General features: G+C 52.0%; 1 protein-coding gene across 1 annotated transcript in view; it reads left to right on the top strand.

Moving 5' to 3' along the window:
- ADGRA2 (adhesion G protein-coupled receptor A2) overlaps positions 1–14,548 on the top strand; it is a 115,321-nt gene that overhangs the window by 95,162 nt on the left and 5,611 nt on the right. The window contains exons 9-18 of the mRNA XM_054017431.1: positions 2,453–2,654; positions 3,387–3,536; positions 3,994–4,155; positions 4,337–4,537; positions 4,624–4,825; positions 5,351–5,559; positions 10,280–10,407; positions 12,558–12,681; positions 13,128–13,273; positions 13,899–13,988. Of these exons, the coding sequence (XP_053873406.1) occupies positions 2,453–2,654; positions 3,387–3,536; positions 3,994–4,155; positions 4,337–4,537; positions 4,624–4,825; positions 5,351–5,559; positions 10,280–10,407; positions 12,558–12,681; positions 13,128–13,273; positions 13,899–13,988 (1,614 nt within the window). The remainder of the gene's footprint in view (positions 1–2,452; positions 2,655–3,386; positions 3,537–3,993; positions 4,156–4,336; positions 4,538–4,623; positions 4,826–5,350; positions 5,560–10,279; positions 10,408–12,557; positions 12,682–13,127; positions 13,274–13,898; positions 13,989–14,548) is intronic.

The raw sequence follows: 14,548 nt of genomic DNA, 5'->3' as shown, positions 1-14,548 counted from the left end.
TGGCACTGGGGCACTAAGGGGCATGAAGGGCTCAGGCAAAGCAGCCCGCCCCATCCACTCTCCCAGCTCCAGCCGGGATCAGCGCTACCTGGGGAGTTTATTCCAGAATAAGCGATGGTGTGAATTTAATGCACAACAGCTCTTTGGCGGGGGCGGGGGGGGGCACTCCAAGTCAGGGAAAACATGTCCACGCCAGACAGCTGTTCTAGTCAGTCTCCCCACACAGACGAACCCTTTGACCCTGCAGCTGTATTGGTCCCTTGTAGCCGATTGCCTGATCAGGTTCATTCCAGCCATTGGGTCTCACAATCGGTGCAAAGGACTGTGGGAAGCAGGAAGAATTCTGGGCTTGGATGTCTGCTGAGCAGAACTGGGGGAAGGCATGTGACCTCCATGGGCCTCCCTCCCGTAATCCAGCTGTTGCGGTAGCGGGGGAGCAGGGAGTGGCTCAGAAACCAGATGTTGAAACAGCTGGGCCGAGCCGAGATTTCCAGGAAGGGAAATAAATTACCCCATAAAAATCTCAGCTGCTCTGTGGATTGTCTGAAGTCTTTCTCTTTGTCATGCCCTGCACGCAGCTGGAAAACTTTTTCCTGATCCCCCTTGGGATGTTCCCCCCCCATGCACAGACGCATGCCTGCTCCCCCATTCTGTGCCAGCAGAGCTTCCTTGCTGGTTGCACCCGCCTGGTTCATGGGCGGTTGACCCAGCAGAGCCCCGAGGAAATGGTGCTCGTTAACGTACCAGATGGGGTGCTCACCGGCTGCTTTTGGTCATCGGCAAGCTGAGCCTGGGTGGGGGGTGTCTGTCCAGTTCCCAGCAGACGGGCTAGATCAGTGTTACAAAAGGAGCAGGTGGGCCAACCCCCCTTGCCTTGTGATGACAGGGTTGCCAGTGCTCCGGGTTCTCTGGCTGGCCCCTTCCACCCCTCACTAACCCACCTCCGGCACCCAGCCTGTGCTGCTCCCTGCAGCTGCTGAGCCTTCTCAGTTGTCAGCCCATCCCTGGAGGGGCCCTGAGTGCCCCAGGGGAGGGACCGTTCTGCTGGGAGCCTGCCTGCTGCCGTGCTGTGTGCTGGGAGAGCCCCAGGCAGGCTCCCGTTGCCCTCCGGCTCCCTCAGCAGGGCAGTGCGCCCAGCTCTGCACAGCCAGTTTGCATTTCTCCCCCACTATAGTTACTTGCTCGGGCTCCCTTGAGGCTGGCGGTGGGTTCCCAGGGCTGCAGCAGGGGAGCTGGGAGCGGGGCTAATCACAGCCTAGCCCAGCCATGGTGCTGACTCAGTGCGCTGCAGGAGGGCTAGGCATTATTTTCCTCTTATCATTCAGGAAATGGAAATTGGCCTGCCTGTGGCCCTCCCCCCCCCCCCCCAGTGCCGGCCTGCCTGTCCCCCCCCCTGCCTATTTCCCCCCCCCCTCTGTCTGTCTGGGCTCCAGTGGTCTCTGTAGAAGCCTGTCTCCTAGCTCCAGGTTGGGGGAAGGTGTCTGGACCCCTCAATCAGTCAGTCTCAGGAGGGGATAGCCTGGGCAGCAGGAGGCCATGCTGCCCCTGCCCACATACTTAGCAGGATACCCTGAGCGGGGAGGGGAGCCTCTGTGGCCCAGTAATAACGTCCAGGGACTGGAGCGGGGCTGGTTGCTGGAGCAGGATAGCACGTTCTCGGCTAAGGCTCTCATCCCTTCCCGTGTTCCGAGAGGCTGGCCAGCCTAGGGACATACATGCTAGAGAATGCAGCTGAAAATCCCCCCTGCAGGATCCACCTGCCTGCTTAGATTTAACCTGCTTCCACACATGCTAAGTGGTGAGTGCTGCGGGCCTGGGACTGACAGACGGAGCGGGCTGCTGTGGCTGGGAGTCAGGGCTCGGGGGTTCCCTGGTTGGCATTGCCACTGGCCTTTGGGCAAGTCCTTCTCCTGTCAGGGCAGCCTGGACAGCCGGAGCAGAAGGTGCTTGGAGGAGGCAGGCGCTGCAGCTGCTGTTGTTATTTTAAATGTCATTCTTTACGGCGCTCCAAAGCACATAGCACAGGGGCCAAGGCGCTCCTCGGTTACCCTTTATTATTGTAGGGCCTGCAGGCCAGGGCTGGGGATCAAGGCCCCATAGAGCTAGGCACGCCGAGACCAGACACTGCCCCAGCTCCCAACCCAGGATTTGGGCAGCATGCAGCGGGGCAAATTAGCCCACAAAGCGGGGTGGGGAGGTGTTAGCGGGACGGCAGTCGGACCAGTCCCCAGTGCAGGGACCTGCCAGCTCTGTGGCGAAGGGTTTCCAGCATGGACTGAAAAGGGACAATTAGGGGGCTCTGTGGATTTTGGTGGGGATCCTTCCTATCGCAGGGGCGGCAGGAGAGAGAACAGGGAGGATGCTAAGGGGGGTGCTGGGCAATGGAGAACGGTGTATCGGGGGCCTTGCAGGCCGAGCACTTTCTCACTGCGCGCCTCCCCTTTTCGTCTAGGTGGCCCCGCACCTTGGCTGGTATCACTGCCTACCAGTCCTGCCTGCAGTACCCCTTCACTTCGCTGGCCGCGAACGGGAGCCCTGTGGCGGAGAAGCAGGCGTCGCGGCGCTGTGACCGCATGGGGCGCTGGGAGGAGGGTGACTACTCGCACTGCCTGTACACCAACGACATCACCCGCGTGCTCTACACCTTTGTGCTGGTGAGTGGGGCCTGGCTGAGACACAGGGAAGGAAACAGTTTCCTCTTCGCCCATCCAGGCTGCCTCTTGATGGCATGCGTCATCTGTCTGTCTATCCGTCTGTCTGCAGTATGCATCTGGATGTGTGCATCTCTGTCTGTCCATCTGCTTGCTTCTCTGTCCATCTGCAGTGCGCATCTGTCTGCCCGCCAGCCTGTCTGTCCATTTGCAGCCTGCAATCCTCTGCCTGCCTGTCCGTCTGTCTGCAGTATGCGTTTTGCCTGCCTATCTCTCTAGCCATCTGCAGTGTGCATCTGTCTACTTGCCAGCCTGTCTGTCCCCCACACCCACTGCGCTGCCTCCCGGCCCCCTGCTTCCCACGGGGCGGCGTTTGTAGCCTTACTCTCACACTCTGTCCGGAGTTAGAGGTGCTGGGGGACTCTGCAGACAGACACCAAGTATCAACCAGGAGGGCAGGACTGGCGCCGCTGGGCTTCCATCTGCAGCGCCTCTAACTCCAGACAGAGCGTTTGCCTGCCAGCCTATCTGTCCATCTGTCTGCCTGTCATGTTTCCAGGCGAGTGTGGCCATGGTATGTCTGTGCCAATTGCAGGCTGCAGTGCCATTCAGTGACCCTTCTGTAGATCAGGGCATTTCTGAGGCAGTCTCTGCCCCAGCTGCCTGGCATGGTTGTGTTGGGCTAGCAGGAGCGGGGTATTGACCCAGCTGGTGACTCCCCCATTGCCCCTGCAGATGCCCATCAATGCCTCCAATGCCCTGACGCTGGCGCACCAGCTGCGCGTGTACACAGCTGAGGCTGCCAACTTCTCCGACATGATGGACGTCATCTATGTGGCCCAGATGATCGAGAAGTTCATTGGCTACGTGGACCAGATCAAACAGGTATGGCTTTCTCCCTTGCCCCAGCTGCCCGTCACGAGCCCTCTCTGCACAGCCCTTCCCAACCCTCTGCCCCAGTTCTCCCTCTTCCCCTCCACATGGTGCTGTCCATGAGCACTCAGCTCCTCATCCCAGTGCCAAGGTGCCTGTGAGCAGAGCCCAGCCTGGGGGTCAAGTGCTTCAGGTATTCCCCTCCTCCAGCCCGTGAGCCCCTGCCCAGAGCAGTCATTGTCCTCCAGCCAGGCAGAGTATCCCCCAGCCCCCTTTTAGGCCTCTCTGCAGGCCCCGGCTGGCGCTCACACCCACCTAGAGACAGGCTGATGTCACCACCCCAAGAGGGAGGCTGCGGCACACAGGTGGAGGGACCATCCTATGCTCCAAATCCCTGGGGAATCTTCCTTGAATCCCTGGGGCTGGGTGTGTCAGAGCCCACAACAACCACCCCTGTGCTCCCCTCCAGCTCCCAGACGTCATGGTGGAGATGGCAAGTAACATGATGCTGGTGGATGACCACATCCTGTGGATGGCTCAGACTGAGGACAAGGCCTGCACCAGAATCGTCCGCTCCTTGGAGAAGATCGCGGGCTACGTGCTCAGCAGCAACTCGCAGCATGTGGCAGTGGTAGGGCCCCAGGGCTGTGGAGCTGGGCAGGACTGGGGGAGCTCAGGGCTGGAATAGCAGGGGCTGGGGGTCAGCACTGAGGGGCGCTGGGGGAGAGTGGTCTGGCCTCTGCCTCCAAGGCCGCTAGGCTCCGTGTGGTGGGTGCCCTGCTAACGTCCTGGCTGCTTTGCACCCTCGGCAGAACTCGAGGAACATCGCCTTCGAGGCCTACTTGATCAAGCCAGAGAGCTACACGGGGCTGAGCTGCACGGCCTTTCAGAAGCGAGACAGCGGGCGCCCATCGCTGCAGGAGCAGGAGGCTGAGTCCCTGGCTGACCAGCAGCTGAAGTTCAGGTGCACCACGGGCCGTCCCAACATCTCGCTAGCCAACTTCCACATCAAGGTACTGGGGGGTGGCGATGGGGAGAGGGGGGGCCTGAGAGCTGCGCCGTCTGGGGCCTGCTAACCTGTTGCTCCCTGTCCCCTCAGAACAGCATCGCTCTGGCCTCCATCCAGCTGCCCCCCAGCCTGTTCTCCACCTCGGCCCCGTTCTCCCTGCCCCAGGCCTGCAAGGTCCAGTTCCTGGTGTTCCGGAACGGCAAGCTCTTCCGCAGCACCGGCAACTCTTCCCGCCTGGCCGACAATGGCAAGCGCCGCAGCGTGGCCACCCCTGTGATCTACGCCGGGACACGTAAGGGACCCTAGCCTGGCACTGCTGCAGGGGGACAGGGACATTCAATGGGCTCTGCAGTGTCAGGGGGCTACAAGAGAGGCTGCTGTCGTCTAGTCAGACTGCCCCACACTGGAGCCCACGTCTTCCTCCCCCAGGGGGCTGTGCACCTCTCAGCAGCTCAGACGTGCCCATCCCATGACCCAGATGTGAAGCCGTAGGGACCCCTGCTGGCCAAACTTATCTGGAAGGAGAGCAGCTGGCCTCTCCCCTGGCCATGGGAGGTCTGGGGGGGGGGCACCGCCATGGCAGCATGCAGAGGCCACGGGCCTGCCTTCCACTAAGCATTGGTTGCTGCTGCTTTACTCTCCCCTTGTGCGTCAGGTAGGATGTTGCTTATCCGGGTCCCAGGAGGCAGCTGTAGAGCAGGCTACCCCAGGTCTGGCCCTGCCTGGGGCCCTGGGCAGCAGGGAGTGGAATGAGAAAGTGAGGGATGAGCCCATGGAGTGCATCTGCTCAGCCGTTCTCCTCCCTTTCCCTCCCCAGATGGCTGTGGGGTCAGTAACCTCACCGAGCCCGTCACTGTCTCGCTGCGCCACTTCAGGGAAGGGGCCGACCCCATGCCTGCCCACTGGAACTTCGAAGTGCTGGGGGGCAACGGGGGCTGGAGTGCCGAGGGCTGTCAGCTGGCCCACCAGGAGCCCAACATCACCACCCTGCTCGGCCGGCACCTGAATAACTTCGCAGTGCTCATGGTAGGGAGGGGTGTGCTGGGGTTCCTGGGGGGCAGGAGAGGGAGGGGAGACTCTGGCCTCCTGCCTGAAGTAGACTAGGGGTGTTATCTTGGGGGGCCGGCAACTGCTCTCTCCTCTTCACACAGTGGCGCCAAAGCATCACACCATGTTTGCCCTACATTTATCCTACCCCCTCTCATAAGAACATAAGAGTGGCCGTAGTGGGTCAGACCAAAGGTCCATCAAGCCCAGTATCCCGTCCTCTGACAGTGGCCAATGGCAGGTGCCCCAAAGGGAATGAACAGACAGGTTATCATCAAGTGATCCATCCCCTGTCACCAATTCCCAGCTTCTGGCAAACAGAGGCTAGGGACGCCATTCCTGCCCATCCTGGCTAATAGCCATCGATGGCCCTATCTTCCATGAATCTATCTAGCTCCCTTTTGAACCCCGTTATAGTATTGGCCTTCACAAAACTCTCTGGCAAGGAGTTCCAGAGATTGACAATGCGTTGTGTGAAAAAATACTTTCTTGTGTTTGTTTTAAACCTGCTACCTATTAATTTCATTTGGTGACTCCTTGTTCTTGTATTATGAGAAGGAGTAAATAACACTTCCTTATTTACTTTATACCGCTCATGATTTTATAGACCTCTATCATATCCCCCCCTTTAGTTGCCTCTTTTCCAAGCTGAAAAGTCCCAGTCTTATTAATCTCTCCTCATACAGAAGCCGTTCTATAGCCCTAATCATTTTTGTTGCCCTTTTCTGAACCTTTTCCAATTCCAGTATATCTTTTTTGAGATTGGGTGACCACATCTGCACGCAGTATTCAAGGTGTGGGCGTACCATGGATTTATATAGAGGCAGTATGATATTTTCTGTCTTATTATCTATACCTTTCTTGATGATTCCCAACATTCTGTTCGCTTTCTTGACTGACGCTGCGCATTGAGTGGGTGTTTTCAGAGAACTATCCACAATGACTCCAAGATCTCTTTCTTGAGTGGTAACAGCTAATTTAGACTTCATCATTGTATACGTATAGTTGGGATTTTGTTTTCCAATGTGCATTACTTTGCATTTATCAACATTAAATTTCATCTGCCATTTTGTTGCCCAGTCACCCAGTTTTGTGAGATCTTTTTGTAGCTCTTTGCAGTCTGCCTGGGACTTAACTATCTTGAGTAGTTTAGTATCATCTGCAAATTTTGCCACCTCGGTATTTACCCCTTTTTCCAGATCGTTTATGAATATGTTGAATAGGACCGATCCCAGAACAGACCCCTGGGGAACACCACTATTTACCTCTTTCCATTCTGAAAACCGACCATTTATTCCTACCCTTTGTTTCCTATCTTTTAATGAGTTATTGATCCATGAGAGAACCTTCCCTCTTATCCCATGACTGCTTATTTTGCTTAAGAGCCTTTGGTGAGGGACCTTGTCAAAGGCTTTCTGAAAATCTAAATACATTATATCCACTGGATCTCCTTTGTCCGCATATTTGTTGACCCCCTCAAAGAATTCTAGTGGATTGGTGAGGCATGTTTTCCCTTTACAAAAAACATGTTGACTATTTCCCAACAAATTATGTTGATCTATGTGTTTGACAATTTTGTTCTTTACGATAGTTTCAACCAATTTGCCCAGTACTGAAGTGAGGCTTACTGGCCTGTAGTTGCCAGGGTCACCTCTGGAGCCCTTTTTAAAAATTGGCGTCACATTAGCTATTCTCCAGTCGTTTGGTATAGAAGCTGATTTAAATAATAGGTTACAGATGACAGTTAGTAGTCCTACAATTTCACATTTGAGTTCCTTCAGAACTCTTGGGTGAATACCATCAGGTCCTGGAGACTTATTACTGTTTAGTTTATCAGGTTGTTCCAAAAACCACCTCTACTGACACCTCAATTTGGGACAGTTCTTCTGATCTGTCACCCAAAAAGAATGGCTCAGGTTTGGTAATTTCCTTCACATCTTCAACAGGGAAGCAAAAAATTCATTTAGTTTCTCTGCAATGGCCCGATCGTCCTTGAGTGCTCTTTTAGCATCTCCATCGTGCAGTGGCCCCACTGATTATTGAGCAGGCTTCCTGCTTCTGATGCATTTAAAAAAAATTTTGCTATTACTTTTGGAATCTTTGGCTAACTGTTCCTCAAATTAATTTTTGGTCTTTCTAATTATATTTTTACACGTCAGTTGCCAGAGTTTATGCCCTTTTCTATTTTCCTCATTAGGATTTATCTTCCAGTTTTTAAAGGATGCCTTTTTGCCTCTCACTGCTTTTTACTTTGTTGTTTAACCACAGTGGCTCTTTTTTGGTTCTCTTACTAGGTTTTTTAATTTGGGGTATAGATTTAAGTTGAGCCTCTATTATGGTGTCTTTAAAAAGTCTCCACGTGGCTTGCAGGGATTTCACTGTTTGTGCTGTAACTTTTCATTTCTGTTTCACTAACCTCCTATATGCATCCGAAGAAGTGGGCTGTAGTCCACGAAAGCTTATGCTCTAATAAATTTGTTAGTCTCTAAGGTGCCACAAGTACTCCTGTTCTTCCTCATTTTTGTGTAGTTCCCCTTTCTGAAATTAAATGTGACAGTGTTGGGCCGCTGTGGAGTTTTCCCCGCCACAAGGATGTTAAATGTAATTATATTATGGTCACTATTACCAGGCGGTCCAGTTATATTCACCTCTTGGACCTGATCCTGTGCTGCATTTAAGACTAAATCAAGAATTGCCTCTCCTCTGGTGGGTTCCTGGACCAGCTGCTCCAAGAAGCAGTCATTTAAGGTGTCAAGAAACTTTATCTCAGCATCCCTTCCTGACGTGACAGGTACCCAGTCAATATGGGGATAGTTGAACTCCCCCATTATTATTATTGAGTTTTTTATTTTAATAGCCTCTTTAATCTCCCTGAGCATTTCAGAGTCACTATCACATCCTAGTCAGGTGGTCTGTAATATATCCCTACTGCTATGTTCTTATTTTTTGAGCATGGAATTACTATCCATGGAGATTCTATAGTACAGTTTAGTTCATTTAAGATTTTTATTTCATTTGATTCTACGCTTTCTTTCACATACAGTACCACTCGTGCACCAGCACGACCTGTTCTGTCCTTCCGATATATTTTGTACCCTGGTATTACTGTGTCCCATTGAGTATCCTCATTCCACCAGGTTTTTGTGATGCCTATTATATCGATATGCTCATTTAATTCTAGGCACTCTAGTTCACCCATCTTATTATTTAGACTTCTAGCATTGGTATTAAAAACTTGTCATTTTTTGGCTGTCCCTTATTGCATGACGTAATTGAATGGGACTTTTTTTCATTTGACTGTTTCTCATCAGATCTTCCCTGTATTTTATCATTTTCCATCCTCTCCTCCTTATTAGGACATACAGTTATAGATCCTACCCTAAGGGATGTCCGAACCACATGCTCCTCCGCGCCCGTCGGCTTTCCCCCAGCCCTTGTTTAAAAACTGTTCTACGACCTTTTTAATTTTAAGCGCCAACAATTTGGTTTAGGTGGAGCCCATCCTTCTGTATAGGCTTCCCCGGTTCCTAAAAATATAAACCCCTCCTCCCTACACCATCGTCTCATTCACGCATTGAGACTCTGCAGTTCTGCCTAACTGGCCCTGCGTGTGGAACTGGAAGCATTTCAGAGAATGCTACCATGGAGGTCCTGGACTTCAATCTCTTACCTAGCAGCCTAAATTTGGCTTCCAGGACCTCTTTCCTATCCTTCCCCATATCGCTGGTACCTACATGTACCATGACCACCGGCTCCTCCCCAACACTACACATAAGCCTATCTAGATGTCTTGAGAGATCCGCAACCTTTGCACCAGGCAGGCAAGTCACCACGCGGTTCTCCCAGTCATCGCAAACCCAGCTATCTATGTTTCTAATGATCGAATCCCCCATTACTAATACCTGTCTCTTCCTAATAACTGGAGTTCCCTCCCCTGAAGAGGTATCCTCAGTGCAAGAGGATATCATGACATCATCTGGGAGGAGGGTCCCAACTAAGGGAACGTTTCCCTCTGCTCCAGTTGGATGTTCTCCTTCCCTGAGACTCTCATCCTCCTCAACAGCACAGAGGCTATCAGACCAGGAGTGGGACCGTTCTACTGTCCCGGAAAGTCTCATCTATGTACCTCTCTGTCTGTCTTAGCTCCTCCAGCTCAGCCCCTCTGGTCTCCAAAGCCCGTACATGGTCTCTGAGGGCCAGGAGCTCCTTGCACCGAATGCACACATACGCCACCTGCCCATAGGGCAGGTAGTCATACATGCTGTATTGGGTGCAATAAACTGGGTAGCTCCCACTCTGTTGCTGGACTTCTACCTGCATTCTCTTTTTACTCCTGAAGCTTATTCCCTTGTTGGTGCTTTGTTTTTAATCAAGTGCTGTTTTGACCTTTAAGTGCAAAGAATGTTAGGTGTATCTAGCCCCTGTAATCTCCCTCGCCAAACTCCCATTAGCTGCTCCTGTTCGTTAGCTCCCCCCACCCCTTCCAGGTGGCCTGCAAGGAAGGGGAGTGTTCCCAGGTGGCAGAGGGGAGCATAACGGTCATTGTCCGCTCACGCACAGGATATGGGCTGAGGCAGCAGCAATCCCCTGTGGTCCTGGCATGGCGGTCTTGCCTTAGCCAGCTTACGAGCAGCCCCCTAACCCCTCTGCTGGGTGGAGCCAGATGTAGATGTGAAACTAATTTTGTTTTTGTAACTAGGAACTCAGCAATTTCCCCAGTGAGGCACCAGGCCCAGCTGAGGTTCTGCATCCTGTTCTTTACACCTGCACTGCCCTCCTGCTGCTGTGCTTGTTCACCACCATCATCACTTACATCATCAACCACAGGTGAGCTGGGGCTGCAGCAGGGACGTGGTGCTGTACTCTGTTAACCAGCTGCCACTTTCAACTCAGAGGTGGCTGCTCTTGAGTGGTTTGGGGCTGAAAGGTAGATAAACGCTCTGGCCCTTGGCCATAGACAGTGGCAGCTGGGGGAATGAGGGACCTGTCCACCAGCTTGGATTTGTTTCAGACTCACTGAGGCACTAGCCAGCAGCCAGAGCAGGATTAAGGCACTTCCTGTCAAATAGATCTTTAGGAGACTTTGCTCCAAGGTGTTTTTAGTGGAGTGAGAACGCCCTGGGCTCCTGACAGAGGACACCAGAGTCAGTCCAACAAATCCTCCTTTATTGTTCCCCGCTGCACAGTAATGCATGCAGCAGTCATCTTTCCACGGTAGAGTGCTCACACCCCAGATCTAGACGTTGGCATCAGCAATCCTGTTTTAAAAATCAAACTAAGGGTACGTATGGTGTAACCCTTACCACCACCCACTGAGAACCAAGTCACCAGAGAGCTGGGAAACCAGACACTCACTCACTGGTCTAGCTAACTATAACAACAGTGCTGATTTTGGTATGGAGAATAGGCTGTGCTTGGTAATCATTAATTTGACCCCCTTCTGACTAAACCTGAGTGGCAGTGGGACCACAGGGCCCCAGTATTGAGTGGGCATCCCTCCTACACGGAGACAGAGATGCATATGCCAAACCTGAGAGGCACTGTCCAATCCCCAGGCCGTGCCTTGTTTTCCTGCAGCTCTGCCATGAAAAATGGTAGCCTTAACTCTAAATGCTGTAGTTACTGCAAATGGGTCTGTCTGCTTCACTATGGATTCTAGTCCAGTTGGTCTCTAGGATCAGAACTGGTTCATAGACTGGAGCACATTTTCCTTATGCAAACAAGATTTTAGGGGCCACACCGTTAGGAGTGTTGTAAAATAGCGATTGAATCCATCCGTTCTCCCACTCTTGACTTTGGTAAGTTGGCAGGCGCAGGGACCAGCTGGGCCCTGGTGTAGAGCGCCCAGCACGAGGGGGAGCCCTGAGGTGCTCCTTCCATCCATAGAATACACCTAGGAGGAAGAGCTAAAAGTCTAGCCCCCAGAGGTGCATAGCGTTCACTGCAGCCTGCCCATTTGTACTCTGCTTTTCGGACATCCGTACCGTTACCCATCACCCTGCCGTCCTGGCCGGTGGGCCTGTGGGCGAGTTCTCCAGCTCTTTTCTCGGTCTGCTTCTCATCCTCTCGGGAATCAGCAAATTCTCCTCTTGGGGGTGCTTAAAATCCTTCAGGCCTCAAGTTTCCTACAATAAAGCCCAAACAGCCACTGGAGAGCCACGCCAGTTACCCTTTCTATTTCTTGCTAACCCCTTGCAGGTTAAGGAATCCAGCACGGTTTAGTTCAAGTAACAGCACTGGTATTTAGCAGCCGAATTACTTAAATATTTATTTCTGCCAGACCAAAAACATTGCACAATGCTGATGCCTTACAAAACATACACGTTTTAATAAACTTTGAATGTTTACGTCATTGTAATGAAAAGAAATTTATTTAAAGTTACAGCATTATACCTTGTTTATCAATAATTGGTTTTTGTTTATTTTAAACAATGGTGTGTTTTCTTCAATATTAACACAGTAGCATCACGGCTTGACTTGTAAAAAGCCTCACATGTAAAGTCTGGAGTTTTTCCTGACACCAGACCAAATGCACAGGCATTTTCTGAGCCATCTGTATGTGCAGAGTTCCAGAGGTGGGAGTCCAGCTATTATCTTTTCTCCTAAAAATTACAGCTCAGAATAGTTGTGTGGCATGCTTAAAGAGGTAAACGACACTCTGACAGTCTTAGTAAAACAATTCCAAAGAGATTGCGAAAGCTTCTCTTACAGCAACTAATCCAGGGTTACTGGGTACAGTGTTGCTGTTATTGACTCCTCTCTCCGAGGCGGTCCTCGGAGAGGACCTCCAAGGTACCTAGTACTATTATAATTCAGGTAAACGCTCAGTCCTTGGGAAGGCTACAACCCTGCCTCAGTAGTAGCACGTGTAGTACCTGTTTGCTAGAAGGGACTTTCAGAACACACAGCATGGTAGTGGTGAATTTAACCCCTCCAAGACCGCAGCTAATCACCACTGCCGCGCACCTCTCTTTCAGCACCATTCAGATCTCCCGGAAGTGCTGGCACATGCTGCTTAACCTCTGTTTCTACATTGCCATGACATCGGCCGTGTTTGCGGGAGGCATCACTCTGACCAACTACATGATTGTCTGCCAAGCAGTAAGTACAGCTGGTCCGGACCTAGCTGTAGACAGCCCTAGGGAAAGCAGACTTGAGTTCAAAGCGATGAGCCCAGGTTAGACGGGAGGAACATTATTCCCGGAGGCTCCATGACAGACCACTACCCCGTGTGTCACAACTGGCAGCATCCACTTCCGAGGGGCCCACACCGGGAAACGCAGATACACTCCTCAGGAAGCGCTTCAGGTCCGGGCAGAGGCGATTCCTTCTTCCGGGGCCGAGTACATTAGAAACACAGACGCAAGAGAAAAAGGGCAGCAGCAGCTGCAATGCATTTAGCAGAGCAGGCTGAAGTTCCCCCCCACATTGACTGCAGCCAGCCATTGTAACAGTAATTTATTGGTGTCTGAATCTAATGACTCCTAGCAGGAATACGCACACCTATGCCCGCTGACCTGACCGCTTTGTGACCTCTGGCCCTGTAGGTCGGCATCATTTTGCACTACTCCTCCTTATCCACTCTTCTGTGGATGGCAGTGAAGGCCAGAGTCATCTACAAGGAGGTGACGTGGAAGGCACCGCAGCAGCAGGAAGGGGACGTGCCGCAGCCAGCCCCTCGGCCCATGCTACGGTACAGATGTTGCTCTTTGGTGCAGCCATTACTAGTTTGAAGTGAATGCCAAGGGACACGCTCAGGAGAAAGCCACAGGGAGTAGCACCCAGCCTGTCTCATTCACTGCCCAGCAGCTAGCATCAGAGCACTTAAGCGAGAGGTTTTCAATTTTGACATGCATTGCAGCTGTCTTTCCTTGAAAAGTGCCCATGTGCTTAGCGTTACCTAATACAGACACTTCTTTTCGAGCCCATTTTCATCGCTTCTCTGGCTGGGCAATTTTCCTCAATTACAGCTTTCTAGCCCCCACCCTACTGTCACTATCACTGTGGTTTTTTCAAAGGGTGCCACCTCTTTGTAAGGAGAGGAAAGTGTAGTTCTTTCCCCAGATCCTCCGTCTCAAAGACGGCAGAGCCGAGTTGTTCAAACTTCCCCCAAAACGTCAGTCACATGTGGAAGAGTTCAGCCCCCAGGATGAGAGATTTAGAAAGTTACAAGGGATTGACGGGGCTGAGATCGATTAGGCAACCCGCAGTGTAATTCCAGCTGGCATAAAGGGAGTAACACCTGCAAATAGGCACAGTCCTAACTGATACCCTGTCACCCCCAGGGAATGTAAACTGTGGCTTTGTTCATGTTACAGATTCTATCTGATTGCTGGCGGGATCCCCCTCATCATCTGTGGGATCACAGCGGCTGTCAATATCCACAATTACCAAGATAACAACCCCTAGTAAGTGCTACAGGAGCAGGGAATTGTTCCTCCCTTACCACCTTGCTGCCTCCTTCAGGCACTAGTGCTTAGCCTCGGGGGAGGAGAGGGGGCCTGGTCGGGAAAGGCCGATGTTGCGGCAGTGTAGAGCAGAGACATGCAGAGAAGCTAAAACCCACCATGTAAGAACGCAATCCACTCTCTTATTTCAAGGCCAGGGCAGGTCAGAATCCATCACTTGTGCTCTTGCATATCCTATAGCTGCAGCTGAAGGTTACCCTCAGGCTGCCAGAGAACGGTTTCCCGACAGCATGCTCCATTAATGAGCACCTGTAAGGGGCAAGCACCTCAGCACCCATAGGAAATGGGTGCTGGAAAGTGAGTTATTTCTGAACCAGAAATGAATGATCTTTCTGTGCCATGATCCAACCCAATTAAATGCAATCTGCCAAGAAACCAGGCAAATGTGTATTGTTTGCAAAGGTGAGAGCTAAACAGGGAATTATGTTCTATGACAGTGAAGGGGAAATGCCTTTGTAAGCTTTTGAATCTACTCCTACAACACCCCATTGACCCCCACT

The sequence above is a fragment of the Malaclemys terrapin genome, chromosome 2, assembly GCF_027887155.1.
Source record: "Malaclemys terrapin pileata isolate rMalTer1 chromosome 2, rMalTer1.hap1, whole genome shotgun sequence".
Lineage (NCBI taxonomy): Eukaryota > Metazoa > Chordata > Testudines > Emydidae > Malaclemys > Malaclemys terrapin.
This window is presented reverse-complemented; position numbering and strand designations above follow the sequence as displayed.